The sequence below is a fragment of the Stegostoma tigrinum genome, chromosome 7 (genome assembly GCF_030684315.1).
Source record: "Stegostoma tigrinum isolate sSteTig4 chromosome 7, sSteTig4.hap1, whole genome shotgun sequence".
Classification (NCBI taxonomy): Eukaryota; Metazoa; Chordata; class Chondrichthyes; order Orectolobiformes; family Stegostomatidae; genus Stegostoma; species Stegostoma tigrinum.
Genome location: NC_081360.1, coordinates 4,638,275 through 4,655,228, shown reverse-complemented (window position 1 = coordinate 4,655,228; position 16,954 = coordinate 4,638,275). Strand labels below are relative to the sequence as shown.

Genomic DNA, 16,954 nt, shown 5'->3' with positions numbered 1-16,954 from the left:
TTTGTACTCAGTTCATTTCCTCACGATGTCCCCAGATACTCAAAAGTATCTGTGATAAATAGTCAGGGCTGTAATGTAGTCTGCAAAATCCTGAATTAAGAGCCAGGCCTTTGTCTCAGAAGCAGTATTCTCCACTTGATCTGTCCTGCCGTTCAACATGATTTAAGTTTGATAGTCCTTAGGAAGCTCTGACAGATAGGGGTGTAAAACTTATTTGCATGTTTTACTCATAGCTTTTGGCATGTCATAGCAGAATTGCTGAGATCAGTAGCAGGAGAAAGAACCAAGCCGCACTATCTAATCTCAGTGGACTAAAGTTTCAACAGGCTGTTATTGAAGGGAAGCAAAAGAACCATTGCAGTTTAACCAGTGAGAGGCTACTGGATTCAAACAAGACGTTTAACAAAACATTTCAAGCAGTGGCTCTCTAAGGATCAGAGGATACAGTAAATTCTACAAATTAATCCATAAGTGAATGCTCGGTGCATGATAAACCTTTCTGTATTTAAAAAATATTGTGTGTATCGTACTGTGTGTGTGTGTGTGTGTACTCTGTGCTGTCAGTTGGTGTGTGAGTTGTAACACTGAGTGCTCATGTGGATCAATTCTCTATGTGTTAGAGCTTGTGCCTCTTTTTTGTGTGAGAGTTGTGTGGAGAGAAAATATGTCAAAGTTCCGAGTGTAAACATTTGATGTTGATTCTGACGATTAGCGCATTGAGATGTAAGTGGACATATCTTTGTGCAAAAGATAAATTAAGGATTCTAAATTAGTAACCAAGTGGAACATGGGGTGGGCTTGAAAATAAAAGAATGAAAGTAAACAAAAAGTGAGTAATAATCAAATCACAGTTCAGTGACCACAGGTAAAGGCACGACTGTAGTCAAGTCGAGTAATTAAACTAGGAAAGAGTGGAAAAAGATGTGTGAATAAAACATTCAAATAGAGGGTCAGGGTGTTTAGCAACAGACATTCTTTAAACACCTTTATGGGAAATTAGGAACTAATTGCAGGTTGAAATTCAAGTTGGAGAGTGTGATATGACAGAAAGATGGTTAAGCTTGGGATCACATTATGATGCTTACATAAACTGAGAAAGTGGTGTGGGCAGTGGGAGGAGGGAGGTGACTAGCCTTTGTAATTAAGAATGAAATTGCTTCAGTAGAAAAAGAGGAGAGCAGACTGTGCCAAAAATACTAGTAGAAATTAAGAAATAACAAAGGATTTGTGAGTTGGTAGATTATTAATGTAGAGTGTCGACAAACCTTGAACAAAAGCAGAATGGTTTCCATTGAAGGATTTTAACTTTCATTCAGCTTTAACAAGAGACTAAAATTTTAGGTTGGGAGTGAGCTTTGAGAGTCTATTTGTGATTGCTTTCTGCAGTGCCAACAAGGGCTAGATTGAATCAACATTGTAATAAGTTTAAGTCAAATCACTCATGCTATATGAATATTTACATTCTGAGGAAGGGTCACTGGACCCGAAACGTTAACTCTGTTTTTTCCTTCATAGATGCTGCCAGACCTGTTCGGCTTTTCCAGCAACTTTGTTTTTGTCCCTGATTTACAACATTCACAGTTCTTCCGGTTTTTATTTACATTCTAATGTTCATCAAATGACAGAAGTCAAGGCAATAGTTCAAAAAGCAAACTTCAAAAACAAATGCTAAGCCTGGATTTTCACTGCAGTGGTGGGAGCTCAGAGTTGGGTCAGTTCCCGGATCCGTGGTGAGAAAGAGCTTAGATATTTGGATTTTCATGCCAGAAGGTAAGTGAAAATAGGAGTAATGGTTTCATTGCCGCTAGCCTGGGCAGGACTGGGAGGACAGTGGTGCAGGTAGATTCTCATTGGCAGTATTTGCTGGGTGTGGAAGCCACCTGAATAAATTATTCACATCAACACTCAAGCATTCACCAAAGCCACGAAATAAATATTGAAACCAAAATCACCCCATGCATCCCATCGCTACCCACATTCCATCCATTATAGCTCCTGCTTCTACATTTCACACTCTCACCGCCATTTGTTCTTACATCCTCCATCCCAACTGCCCCAGTGTCCAAAATGGACAAACCTCAGCATACATGCTGAGATTAAAGAAAATGTTTAAAGTGATTCTTAAAATAAAAACATGAAGACAAAAATAAATGCATTTTACTCCATGTATTCACTTATATACACAAGTATTTGAATCCAAAAATACTTAGGGATATGATTAAGAGTACTCCAGTGAAAGTACTATATTGGGGGAAGTCTGACAAAGGCAATATTAGGCAGGAACTGGGGCAAGTAGATTGGGGGCAGCTATTTGAAGGTAAGCCCACATCTGTCATGTGGGAATCTTTTAAAAGCCAATTGATTAGAGTTTAGAACCAATGTGCTCTTGTGAAAGTGAAAGATAAGGATGGAAAGATTTGGAACCTTAGATGGCAAGATTTCTAAGATTTGTGAGCTTTCTAAACTAAAAATCTTTTGCCTCGACCCTATTAACGAGTCCTGCCACAAACACCTTAAGATCCCTGGTCTCCTGGGCTTTATGATGACCTGCCATTCATTGAGTACTCCCTTGACTCTCTTCTTCTAAAGTGTATCAGCTAACATTTATCAGGGTCAAATTCGATCTGCCCATCTGATCAATCTGTTTGTATCCTCCTGTAACTTAACACACTCTCTTCACTGTCAACTGCTTGGCTAGCCTTTGTGTCATCCGTGAACTTACTTTTCATCCACTCCCACCCCTCCCTCCAATGTTGCCTACATCACTCATGAATATCATGAACAATAAAGGACTCAACATTGATCCTAGAGTACACCACTGCATACTGGTCTCCAGCCTTCTACGACCAATCTCTATTTCTACCACTTGGCCAATTTTGAATCTAACTTGTCAAACTGCCCTGTGTCTCATGAGCCTTGCCTTCTTTATCAGTCTCCCATTTGGGATCTTGTCAAAAATCTTGCTGAAATCCATATAAAATGTCAACATATCACTGCACTACCCTCATTCAAACACTTGGTCACCTCCTTGAAAAATTTCACCAAGTTCATTTGGCATGACCTCCTTTTGACAATGAAAGTGGTAGATACTTGAAAAAGGTGTCAAAATCAACATCAAATGTTTACAATGATACCCAAAAGACTGATAATGGGATATTATCTTTGAAAATAAGGAAATTGTGGGGTTGTGAGGCAATTGTTTGAGGGAGAAACAGGGAATGAATCAAGATCAGGAAGTTGTCAAAATTAAACTAAGTTAAATTACAGTAAGAGGATCAAATGCCTAAGGAGCAGAATACCACTGCCTGTTAAGTAAGCTACAGTGGGTCCTCTCCTTACAGAGGTCAGCTAAACTTAGAAAGCTGATTGACAATAGCAAGTGGATGTTCAAGTTTTAGCACATGGCAAATAGCATCACAAGCTACTTTTGGCAATTGGCTGCTGTTACAGCTCATCAATAGCAACTCGTCCTGTGTACTTTTTCTCCTGTTTTCAGCTGCAGAGCTGTGAGTTGCAACTCGTGCTCTCTCTGTTTCAGCCCCTAAAACACTACTATTGCTCAAAACCCCCCTCCCAGCAGGTTGGAAGCAGATTTTGCGAGATAGCAGAGTTCCATGCTGTGCATTAAACATGTATGAAGCAAGGGCTAAACACCTCTGATATGGATTTGCAACGCACTCCAGCACCAAGTGCCCAATTTCCATCTTAGACATATGAGGTATCTCCTAGCTCAGAAATATCCAGGGCCTCAAACATGCGATTCTCTTCTTGGACTGGTGGGACAGGGAGTGCAGAAAAGATTAAAACCTAACATGGATTAAATAGAGGATGCCAAGTGTTAAGGAGCTAGTTAATAGGCCTTTTTTGTTAACTGCATTCCAGTTGTGTTTTTGACTCTTAGGCCAGCTAGCCTCAGCACCCACTCCTCCAGCAACTCTCCATGCCCTATTCTTGTCAATCCTACCAACCCACTCACCCTCAAAGGCCCTGCCCCATTAATTCCTATAGCCACACACTGTGCCCATATCAACTCTTGCCTAACTATGCCTCCCCACCCCTTCATCACTTAATGCCAATTCATGCTGTATCCACCTTGTGTAAATGCCAGGAACTAAGATAAAATAAAATTATGTTCTAAATATCAATTACAGACTTCACTACGTTTTTAAAAAAATCTCGTGCAAGAAACAGTACTCACTACATATAGGTGTCCTCAAGCACTTTATCAGTCATAAAACCAATCATTTGTATTCATAACCTCAAATCAAAAGTAGGCAACCTTTTAATAATATCACAGAGCTGTCAAACAAACCGAATTTAAAGCCCTCCCCTCCAAATGAGATAGTTGAGCAGTAACAAGACTATGATTGTCACACTCAGACTTGTGTTAAACAGGCATCAGTTGAAACTGACAGAACAGACTTTTTCACCCTGGGTTTTCCAGCCAATGTCAAGTAAAATAGAAACTAACTCAAGTAAATACTTCTTGCCATCTAGCAGAAGACACAACACGTGCAATGGGTAGTACAGCCCCTTTCTGCGTTAGGTCACCAAATTGAGAATTAATCATTCCAGATAAAGACAGCCATTAAAAGATTAACAAATTAATGGAAAATGAAATAAAGACAAAAGTTTTGTTGAACAAAGCTTGCAAAGCAAGAGATCTCTCAGATAATTTTACAAACTCAAGAGTGTGATCAGAAAAACAGTGAAGAAACTTTAGTCATGAGGCAAATATAGAAAGATAAGACAATGTTTCAGTTGCATAATGACATGAGAGTTCCTAGGGAATTGTTGTGAAACTTAAAAGATGCGAGATAGGCATTCTCTTGCTTGACTAATGTCCATTCTATTTCTGTGCTACATGTATCTGAAAGTTCAGACAGAAATCTTGTTGAGTTGTAACATCCACAGACTACCTGGAATCATGTGAGTATCTGGGTATCATCTCCAATAATCAGATGGAACAGCTAAGAGATTTTCAGGGAAGGGCTTAGCGGATGATTTCAAAGACATATAAGGTGCAGGAAAATAATTGTAAGCAAATAAAGCTTACAAAATACTTTAAGTTCTGGAAACCTGAAGCAAAAAGAAGAAATGCTAAAAGTACATAGAAACATAGAAACTAGGAATACAAGTAGGCCATTCAGCCCCTCAAACCTGCTCCACCTTTCAATATGATCATGGCTGATCTTCCAACTCAGTCCCCTGTTCCCACTTTCTCCTCATACAATTAGATCTTTTTTGTCTTCTTGAAAACATTGAATATTTTGGCCTCAATTGCTTTCTGAAGCAGAAAATTCCACTGGACCACCATTCTTTAGGAGAAGAACTTCTCCTTATCTCAAACCTAAATGGCCTACTTTGTATCCTTAAACTGTGGCTCATTGTTCCATGACTCGCCAGTCATCAGGAAATTCCTTCTTGTATCTACCGTATCTAATCCATTTAGAATTTTATAAGGTTCTATGAGATCCACACATTCTTCTAAACACGAGAGAATATTATCTTAATTGATCCAATCTCTCTTCATACGTCAGTCTGGACAACCCAGGAAGCGGTGAACCTTTGCTATATTGCCCCTATAGCCACAATATTCTTCCTCAGATAAGGATCCTAAAAGTGCACACTGTAATCTCACATCTCAGACAGCAATTTCCAGATGATCATTTTCAACTGCATGCTCCTACTTGCTGCAGTTGTTTGATTTGTATTGTTCTGCAGTGACCCCTGCAGCAATGGCAACTTCTGGGACTACAGATAGTTTCACCATGCCAGGGAACTGACTTTAGCTTGGGTCTCACCGCGGTCAGTTTAGCAGACTCCAGTGAAAGTCGGTATTCAAGAGGCCTGCGTAGATAGCAAAAGGGGAAGTACAATTTTGCAGAAGGCGGAAGCCTGGGGATCTGAAAAGAAGACCAGTCCCAACTTGCCTGATAATGGCTTCTTGACTGGAGTGAGACAGCAGTCACCCCTCCCCAATTCCACACACTTTTGCAGTGATAACAGGGGCTCAGTGGTGAGTTGACATTCTTAAGTGGACATTAATTGGTCACTAACAGTCTTGAGAAAGCCGAAAGTTGGGCAGAGCACCAGTCAATTTGCCCACTCTCCATTTACTTGCAGTGGTGGCAGGAATGGTTTGGGGGTTGATTCATGGCATGGAAATTGTACACCATGCCACTTTCAAATCCCTTATTGGGCACAGTGTAGACTCCAACCCATGGGTTTGAAGTTGAGGACACAAAGGAGTTTGTTGCACCACTGAGGCCTGTTAATGTATTATTTTATGTAATATCCTATTAAAAAAGTAGTAAGTTTGTTTACAGCCCCGGGGGTGCTTTGAAATGCGACGGAAATATGTTGTACTTTTGATACTAAACCTAACATGAAATTATGTGAAGTTACTTCATGTTACACTGTATGTAATGGTTCATAACTGAAATACTCTATTCCAATGTTTCCTTTGTGAGTCAGTGTTGGTGCCAATGCTCTCTCATGAGGCCACCTTGACTAGAATATGAAACTGTGCACAGTTTGCAGATGAGCTATTTGACCATGAAATATAATGATTGGGGGCTGGGTTACAGGGTATCTGGAGTATAGCGTACTGTGCAGGTCATTGTATTTATAGAAGGATGCTTTAGAAGCAGTTCTGAGAAGGTTTATTAGACTAATATGCGAAAGGAGCGAATTGCCTTATGGGGAAAGACTAGATAGGCTGTGGAGTTCAGAAGTGTCAGAGGTGACTTAATTGACAATCTAGAAACAGGGGTCATCATTTAAAAATAAAGGGGCACCCATTTAAGACAGAGATGAGTTAACATCTTTTCTTTGAGCAGATTGTATGTCTTCAGAATTTCCTTCCTCAAAAGGCATTGGATACAGAATCTTTAAACTTTTTTAAGGTAGACATAGTTGGATTCTTAATATCTAAGGGGATGAAAGATTATTGGGGGTATGTAGGAATGTAGAGTTGAGGTTAAAATCAGATCAGCATTGATTTTATTGAATGGCACAGCATGTTGGAAGAGACAAATGACCAACACTTGTTCCTTGTTTGTATGCTATGGCAGTGCAAACCTGTCTTTATTTTCATTGATCTGTTATAGAATGGCATCATTGGGCAACAGTAAGGGCTAGGAAACCAGGCATAGGCTAGTTGTACAATTCAATACCATCCCCAGTTCAATCCCTTAACGCAGGGCTTTTGATCTCTTCAACAAGAAAAATCTGGTTTCTAAATACTTTTAATACTTACAGTTAATCATCTCATTTTATTACAGACATCTACAGAATGTGTATGCTGATGTAATTCATGAAAGTTGTTGCAGGAAAAGGTCGAAACAATAACAATGAGAACTCTGGGATTTGTTCTGATTTTTGTCCTAAGTATGTATAAAAAACAATTTCTTTAAACAGTTCAGGTTCAACTTTAGAAAATAATTGGTTTTCCTGCTTTCCCTATCCTGTAATTATTTGATTGCCTCAGTTATTCTGTCAGTTTTCTTCCCGACCTGGTCAGTGTTCTAACCTGACTGGTAACTTTGCCCACCTTGAAGTTAACAGATTGATGCCACATTTACTGGCTTGATGAGAACAAGGAGAAATATCCATTTTAAAATGAGTGAGGTGCCCACTTCCAGAAAGAGAACTGCATAACCTCACATTTTCCCACACTGTATTCCATCTACCATTTTGTCTCCACTCTCCTAACCTGTCTAAGATCTTCTGCAGCCTCCCCACTTCCTCAACACCACCTGTTCCTCCAGCTATCCTTGTGTCGCCTGAAAACTTAACAATGCCTTCTGTCCCTTGGTCTAGGTAGTGTACATATATGTGATGTAAAGTTATGGTCTTAGTACGTACCCCTGCAGAACGTCACTAGTTAGTAGCTGCTAACCTGAAAAAGACCCTATTATCCCTACTTTGTGTCTTTTGCCAGTCAACCAATTCTCAATCCATGCCAGTATCTTGTCCCTAACACCAGTGACTCTAGTCTCCTGTGTGGCACCTCGTGTATCTTCAAATCCAAAGTCTTCTGGAAATCCAAATAGATCATGTCTGTCGGCTCTCCTTTGTCTAACTTCTACATTACCTCCTCAAAGAATTCTAACAGATTTGTTCGGCACAACCTCTCCTTGGCGAAGCCTTTCTGACTCCACCTTAGTTTACCATGCACTTCTCATCTTTAATAATAGTGTCTAAAATCTTATCAATGACTGAGGTTTCCTGAATTCATCCTCCTCCCTTCCAAAGCTGAAGTGTTAAATTAGGGATTTGCCAATCCTCTGGAAGCATCCCTGACTCCAGTGATTTCTGAAAGATCATCACCAATGCTTCCACAATCTCCTTAGCTATTTCCTTCAGTACTGTGGGGTGTAATCCATCTAGTCCAGGTAATTTATCCACCTTCAGACCTCTCAGCTTCCCCAGCACATTCTCCTTAGTGATGGCCACTGCAATCACCTCTGCCCTGACTCTCTTGAAGTTCAAGTATGCTGTTGCTGTCTTCCACTGTGAAAACTGATGCAAAGTACAGAAGTGCCCTTTATTGTCATGTGTACTCAATTTAAAATAGTGAAAAGTGTGTACCATGACTTGGATATGAGCGCCATTCACAGAATGAAATAAAATAAGATAACTTAAAGAGAGTCCAACTTTTCCTACTCCACTGCTACAGCATACCACCGCTAGAGTCACGTTCTGGGCTATGCCAGCCCATGTCATACTACAATGTCCTGCTCTAGGCTACACCAGCCCATGCCATACTTGCAGGGAGTGCCCCAGTCCGGGCTACACCAGGCATGCTATGCCACCAAGAGTGTGCAGTTCCAGTCTACACCAGCCCAGATCTTACTGCAAAGTGTCTCATTCCGGGCTATGCCAGCCCACATCATGCACCGAGTGTCCTGTTCCAGAATGCCTCTGCTAATTCTTTGCTCTTAATTGCTACTTCTCTAAGCTCATTTTCCAGCAGTCTAATTTCCACTCTTGCCTCTCTCATACCTTTTAGATCTCTAAAAAGTAGCCCTTGCAATCTTCTTTTATATTATTAGCTAGCTTACTCTCATATTTCATCTCCTCCACCCTATTGCTTTTTTAGTTATCCTCTGCTGATTTTTCAAGGCTTTCCAATCTTCTGGTTTCCCACTAATCTTTACTTTTTTTTTCTTTTACTTATGCTTTAATGCTGCACCTGACTTCCCTTGCCAGGTTTGGTTGCCTTATCCTCCCCTTAATATGTTTTGTCTTCCTTAGGATGAATTTCTGTTTAGCAACAGACACATGGAGTTAGATAGTATACTAACATTGGATAGCCTCTCTGCTGGAATATTGAAATGAATTCTGGGCACCACACTTTAGGATAACAAAATATAGAGCTGGATGAACACAGCAGCCAGGCAGCATCAGAAGAGCAGGAAAGCTGGCATTTTGGGTCTGGACCCTTCTTCAGAAAACTTTAGGAGGGATGTTGCAGACTTGAAAAGAGGCAGTGACAATGTGCCCTCCACTGCTTAGTAAATCAGGATAACATTTTAACTAATCTGTCCACACACTGTAAAAGTGCAATCTATTTGAACTGTTACAACATCGTAGAAGGCCATTCAGCCACTTTCTGTACTGGTTCTTCATAGTAACATTATGACTTAGTATCATCCCCCTGCCTTTTTCCCATAACCATCACGTTTTTCTACAAATAAACATCAAATCCCTTCTTGAATTCTTCAATTGAATCTGCCTCCATCACACTTGCACACAAGATGTTCAAGAACCAATCAAATCACAGCACAATATGAAAAAGGGCATTTGGCCCATCGTGACTGCACCAACCCTCCAAATAGTATCCCATTTAATCCCTGTAACCCAACAGTTACCATAGTTAATCCACATAGCTGCACCACTCCATACACTAAGGGGCAAGTTAACATGGTGAATCCACCTAACCTGCACATCTTTAGACTGTGGGAGGAAACTGGAGCACCTGGTGGAAACCATGCAGACACAGGGAGAATCTGCAAACTCCATACTGTCACCCAAGGCTGGAACGGAACCCTGGTCCCCGGCACTGGGACACCCCTAAATCAATTTATATATGTGCTTTCCATTCTTGTTCTTTTTATGAACCCAACCCAGTGATATTACCCCTTTACGGTTACAAGCTTAGCGACAATATCACTTTACAATTACTAGCCTAGTGACATTACACCTTTACAGTTTCTAGTGAAATGACATTATCCTCTTGCACTTAGTCCAGTGACATTACTCCATCATAGGGATTAGCCTAGTAACTTTACTCCTTTGCTGTTACAACTCCAGTGATAGTACTCCTTTGTAGTTACTAGTGAAGTCTCATGACCCCTTTGCAATTATTGCCCACGTGACAGTATGCCTTTATAGTTCCTGCACAGTGAAGTTACTCCTTTGCAGCTATAAGTCCAGTGAAATTACTCCTTTGCAGTTACTTGACTATTGATCTTAGTCCTTTGCACTTACTAGCCCAGTGCCATTAACTCTTTGCAGATCTTGGTCCAGTGACATTCATGCTTTCCAGCTACTAGTCCGGTGATATTACCTCTTTGCTCATTCTAGCCCAGTGAGATTATCCCATTGCAAGTTAGTAGCCAAGTGATACCATTCCTTTTAGCTAATAGCCAAGAGACGTTGCCTTTTTGCAGTTACTAGCCCAGTGAGGTTACTCCTCCAGCACCATCTCCTGGTACTAGGTTAAGTGATGAAAGCCACCATGCTTGCAGCAGGAGCAGCTGACATGACTAAGAAAAGCTTTGGGATTCAAAGGAGATAAGGTCCAACAGGTTAGGCAGCTTGTGTTGGAATTAACTTGAATGTGGTGTGGTCTGTTTTATCTCACTCTTAAATAGTTGATTTTTCTTTTGAAGGGATTGATGCTTTTTCCAATCCTTCAATGGAGCCCCTGTGCCAAATTTCAGAAAACGCAGTCAATATCAAAATGGACATGGCAACACGCTCCGCTGATTATTACTTCTTACAGAGCCTGGAATCGGACAAGATTGCAATAGATTATGCTAAGGTAGAACATAAGAACAATGCAACATACTATGGGGAGGCCTGGCATACAGCCTATCATGAATGGCAGCTCAGAAAAAAGGAACTCGAAATACCTACTGGTCTCGTGGAAGAGCATGTCATCGCAATCCTGTGCTACACCCTAGACAGCCCACCGCTCTACGGCTATTTCAACAGGGCTCTTCGAAACTATGGTGCCACTGATAAAATGTATTCTGAATGCTTCCATTACAAAAGTCTGCACTATCTTTTGTCTGTAGCTCTGAGTGTATTGCAGAACAGTTCTTGGGGTCCTGATCCAAGAACACAGGTCTACAGAACAATAAATAGAGCAGTTCTGGTCAGTGAAGGAGCACATATCCGCTTTGGCCAATTTGCTTCAACATCCCTGAACATGTTTCAATCGGTCTCAACATTCACAGACAAGGAATCAAGCAGTAACACACTCTTTAACATCACCACATCCCTGGGTGTTGCCATCCAAAACTTCTCTTTCTTTCGTAGGGAAGAGGAAGTGCTCATTCCACCGTATGAGATATTTAACGTTACCAATGTCATCAAGTGGGAAGATGACCTTGGGGTGCGAGGTGTCAACATTGCCCTTTCATCCGTTGGACGTAAACAAACGGTGGTAAAACTTGAGTCAGATGGCCCGGGACATCTTCGTGTGGTGAGGATGCAAGAACCAATATCTCCATTGTGGTTCTCACTTTTGGCACTCATAGGACTCCTGCTGCTTGCCACTTGTCTTTTTTATTTGAAGAAACAGAAATATATCTAATCCCCTGGTTGATTAGAGTGTCCAGTGTGTCCATAATTGAGAAGTTGTAGTCACAAAGCACAATGAGGCCACACCTCAGTAAAATTAATTAAAAATCTGTTCACTGCCCTTCCATTTGTTTAGTGTAAGATTCTCCTAATATCCGAGCATCTTGATAAAGGCTGTTAAAAATGAACACGATGCAATTAATTCATTTGTGGCTTGAAGTAAAAGTGTACACATACACAAGGACTAGGAAAAAACAACACACAGTTTCGTCTTCAGTGTCCACAGGTATAGTGCCAAAAGATTGGAGAAAGGCAAACATCATTCCCTTGTTCAAAAAAGGGAACAGGGATAACCCCGAAAATTACAGGCCAGTTAGTCTTACGTCAGTCGTGGACAAATTAGTGGAAAGGACTCTGAGAGATAGGATATATGCTCACTCGGAAAGGTACAGTTTGATTCATGATAGTTAGCATGGACTTGTGAGGGGTAGATCATGCCTCACAAACCTTATTGAATTTTTTGAAGAGGTGACCAAACATGTGGATGAAGGTAGAGCAGTGGATGTGATATACATGGATTTAAGTAAGACGTTTGATAAGATTTCCCATGGTAGGCTCATGAAGAAGGTAAGGAGGTATGGGATAGGGGGAAATGTGGCAGATTGGATTCAGAATTGGCTGACCCTCAGAAGACAAAGGATGGTAGTGGATGGAAAATATTCAACATGGTGATCAGTTATGAGTGGTGTACCACAAGGATCAGTTCTGAGACATCTTCTACTTGTGATTTTTGGAAATGATTTGAATGTAGGAGTGGAAGGGTAGATTAGTAAGTTCATGGATGATACGAAGGTGGGTCGCATTTTGGACAGTGTGGAGGGCTGTTCAAAGGGACATTGATAGGATTCAGAGCTGGGCTGAGAAGTGGCAGATGGAGTTTAACCCTGAAAAGTGTGAGGTGATTCATTTTGAAAGGACAAACTTGGAAGCAGAATACAGGGTTAATGGAAAGATTCTTGGCAGTGTGGTGGAGCAGAGCAGAGTTCATGCCCACAGTTCCCTAAAATCTGCCACTCAGGTGGAGAGAGTTGTTAAGTAGGCGTATGGTATGTTAGCTTTCACTGATAGAGGGATTGAGTTCAGGAGCTGTGAAGTTATGTTGTAGTTGTACAAAAGCCTGGTTCAACCACATCTGGAGTATTGTGTCCAGTTATAGTCACCTCATTATAGGAAAGATGTGGAAGTGTTGGGAAAGGCACAGAGGAGATTTACCAGGATGTTGCCTGGAATGGAGGGAAGGTCTTACAAGGAAAGGTTGAGAGAGCTAAAGCTTTCCTCTTTAGAATGATGAAGGATGAGAGGTAACTTGATAGAGGTGTACAAAAGTATCAGAGATATAGATAGACTAGACAGCCAGAGTCTTTTTCCTAGGGTGGAGGTAGATATTATGAGGGGGCATAGTTTTAAAGTGAGTGGAGATAGATATAGGCGAGACGTCAGAGGTAGGTTCTTTACTCAGAGAGTGGTCGGGGCATGGAATGCATTACCAGAGAGGGTAATGAAGTTGGCCTCATTAGGGGCATTTAAGCAGCTATTAGATAGACATATGGATGATAGAATAAGGTTGGGGTGGAGGTTAGATGGACCTTAGGATTGGGGAAAAGGTGGTACCAGATTGTGGGCCGAAGGACCTGTACTGTGCATGCTGTTCTATGTTTTATGTTCTAACCCTGGGAATTACAGAGCGGTTAGTCTTATTTCTGAGGTGGGTAAATATTTGGAGAGGATTCTGAGAAATAGTATTTATAAATATTTGGAAAAGCATATTTGGATTAGAGATAGTCATCGTGACTTTGTGAGGGGCAGATCATGCCTCACAAACCTTACTGAATTCTTTGAGGATGTGACAAAACACACTGATGAAGGTAGAGCAGTGGATATCGTGTATATGGATTTTAGCAAGGCATTTGATAATGTTCCCCATGGTAGGCTCATTCAGAAAGTAAGGAGGCATGGAGTTCAGGTAAGTTAGCTGTCTGGATTAGAATTGGCAATTCAATAGGTGATAGCAGATGGAAAGTATTCAGCTTAGAGCTCAGTGACCAGGGGTGTTCCGCAGGGATATGTTCTGGAACCTCTGCTCTTTGTGATCTTTATAAATAACTTGGATTAGGAAGTGGAATTGTGGGTTATTAAGTTTGCCAATGACACAAAGGTTGGTGGAGTTGCGATTAGTGTGGAGGGTTGTTGTAGGTTACAACGGGACACTGACAGGATGCAGAGCTGGATAAACAAGTGACAGATGGAATTCAATCCGAAAACGTGTGAAGTGATTCATTTTGGAAGGTCAAATTTGAATGCAGAATACAGGGTTAATAGCAGGATTCTTGATAGTGTAGAGAAACAGAGGGATCTTGGGGTCCACGTCCTTAGATCTGTCAAAGTTGCCACCAAGCTGATAGGGTTGTTAAGAAGGTGTATGGTGTGTTGGCTTTCATTAGCAGGGGCATTGGATTTAAGAGCTGTGAGGTTATGCTGCAGCTCTATAATACCCTGGGTGGACCAAACTTGGAATACTGTGTTCAGTTCTGGTCACCTCATTATAGGAAGGATGTGGAAGCTTTAAAGAGGATGCAGAGGAGATTTACAAGGATGTTGCCTGGAATGGAGGTCATGTCTTATGAGGAAAGGTTGAGGGAGCTAGGACTTTTCTCATTGGAACGAAGAAGGATGAGAAATGACTTGATAGAGGTATACAAGATGATGAGAGACATAGATAGAGTAGATAGCCAGAGACTTTTTTCTCAGAGCCGAAATCACTATCACAAGGGGTGTAATTCTAAGGTGATTGGAGGAAGGTATAGGAGAGATGTCAGAGGTAAGTTCTTCACATAGAGAGTGGTGGGTCGGTGGAATGCACTGCCAGTGGTGGTAGTAGAGTCAGATACATTAGACTCATTTCAGCAAATCTTGGATAGGCACATGGATGATAGTGAAATGAAAGGTATGCAGGTTAGTTTCAACTTAGAGTAGGATAATAGCTCAGCACAACATCATGGGCTGAGTGTCCTGTACTGTGCTGTACTGTTCTATGTCTATGTTCTATTTCTCCCTGCCTTCTGTGCCAACGCTGTTTCCATCTTACCAACTGCCCCTTCTGTATCAACCCTTTTGCTTTTCTTAAACAAATGAACAATGTTGGCTATTCTTCCATCCTCTGGGACCTGTCCTGTGATTAAAGAGGATATAAAGATTTCATACAACACCCCAGAAATGTCCTCAACGTCCCTTTCCTGAGATTCATCAACCACCATATCCTCCTTCTAAGTGAATTCAATGCAAAGTATTCCTTAAAGACCTCATCCATTTCCTGTAACTCTACGCAGTTATTCCTTCTTTTGCCCATGAGTGGCCCCACCCTTTCCCTCTTGTACCTATATATAAGGATGGCCTTAGGATTTTCCTTAATCCCGTTTGCTGTAATTATTTCGTAGTCCTTAGTAACTCCTCTAATTCCTTGTTTTAGGTTTTCATGCTTTCTTAATAAAAACCAAAAGAACTGCTGGCGGATAGGATCGGGATAAACCCTAAGGCTTTCTATAGGTATTTAAGGAATAAAAGAATGACGAAAGTAAGATTAGGCCCAATCAAGGATAGTAGTGGTAAGTTGTGTGTGGAGTCAGATGAGATAGGGGAAGCGCTAAATGAATATTTTTCAACAGTATTCACTCTAGAAAACGACAATGTTGTCGAGGAGAATACTGAGACACAGGCTACTAGACTAGGTGGGATTGAGGTTCACAAGGAAGAGGTATTAGAAATCCTACAGAGGGTGAAGATAGATAAGTCCCCTGGGCCGGATGGGATTTATCCTAGGATCCTCTGGGAAGCTAGGGAAGAGATTGCCGAGCCTTTGGCATTGATCTTTAACTCATCATTGTCTACAGGAATAGTGCCAGATGATTGGAGGATAGCAAATGTGGTTCCCCTGTTCAAGAAGGGCAGTAGAGACAGCCCTGGTAATTATAGACCAGTGAGCCTTACCTCAGTTGTTGGTAAAGTGTTGGAAAAGGTTGTAAGGGATAGGATTTATAATCATCTGGAAAAGAATAAATTGATTAGGGATAGTCAGCACAGTTTTGTGAAGGGAAGGTCGTGCCTCACAAACCTTATTGAGTTCTTTGAAAAGGTGACCAAACAGGTAGATGAGAGTAAACCGGTTGAAGTAGTGTATATGGATTTCAGCAAGGCGTTCAATAAGGTTCCCCACAATAGGCTATTGTACAAAATGCAGAGGAATGGAATTGTGGGAGATATAGCAGTTTGGATTGGAACTTGGCTTGCTGAATGAAGACAGAGGGTGATAGTTGATGGGAAATGTTCATCGTGGAGACCAGTTACTAGTGGTGTATCGCAAGGGTCGGTGTTGAGTCCACAGCTGTTTGTCATTTTTATAAATGACCTGGATGAGGGCGTAGAAGGATGGGTTAGTAAATTTGCAGACGACACTAAGGTCGGTGGAGTTGTGGATAGTGACGAAGGATGCTGTAGGTTGCAGAGAGACATAGATAAGCTGCAGAGCTGGGCTGAGAGGTGGCAAATGGAGTTTATTGCAGACAAGTGTGAGGTGATGCACTTTGGTAGGAGTAACCGGAAGGCAAAGTACAGGGCTAATGGTAAGATTCTTAGTAGTGTAGGTGTGCAGAGAGATCTCGGTGTCCATGTACACAGATCCTTGAAAGTTGCCACCCAGGTTGACAGGGCTGTTAAGAAGGCATACAGTGTTTTAGCTTTTATTAATAGAGGGATCGAGTTCCGGAACCAAGAGGTTATGGTGAAGCTGTTTATTCCTTCACAGATGTTGCCAGTCCTGCTGAGTTTTTCCTGCAACTTTATTTTTCCCTGCTTTCTTATTGTTTTTCAAGGGCTCTGTCTGTCTTCAGAATCCTAAGCCTTTTTCTTTTTAACTAAACTCTCAATTTTTCTTGTCATCCAAGGTTCCTTATCCTTCATTTTCAAGGAAATCCCTGATCCTAAACTCTAATCAACTGGCCTTTAAAAGATTCCCATATGCCAGATGTGGATTTGCCCTCAAACAGCTGCCCCCAATCTCCATTCCCTGCTCCTGCCTAACATT

The 16,954-nt window shown here is 41.3% G+C and overlaps 1 protein-coding gene across 2 annotated transcripts; it reads left to right on the top strand.

Moving 5' to 3' along the window:
* Window positions 1–272: 272 nt before the first annotated feature.
* On the top strand, window positions 273–11,986 carry LOC125454273 (NAD(P)(+)--arginine ADP-ribosyltransferase 1-like). 2 transcript variants are annotated; one of them, XM_048534880.1, is made up of 4 exons: window positions 273–446; window positions 1,516–1,770; window positions 7,287–7,392; window positions 10,902–11,986. In XM_048534880.1, the coding sequence occupies exons 3-4, from the start codon at window positions 7,356–7,358 to the stop codon at window positions 11,828–11,830; spliced, it is 966 nt and encodes a 321-aa protein (XP_048390837.1). In that variant the 5' UTR covers window positions 273–446; window positions 1,516–1,770; window positions 7,287–7,355; the 3' UTR covers window positions 11,831–11,986. The 2 variants fall into 2 exon arrangements, with proteins under 2 accessions (XP_048390837.1, XP_048390838.1); XM_048534881.1 differs by having other exon boundaries at window positions 273–471.
* Window positions 11,987–16,954: the final 4,968 nt, after the last annotated feature.

Excerpts from the sequence above, each read along its gene's own strand:
- LOC125454273 (XM_048534880.1), top strand. The coding sequence starts at position 7,356 with ATGAGAACTCTGGGATTTGTTCTGATTTTTGTCCTAA. Across the intron at positions 7,393-10,901 it reads TGTTCTGATTTTTGTCCTAA|GGATTGATGCTTTTTCCAAT; the intron begins GTATGTATAAAA and ends TTTCTTTTGAAG.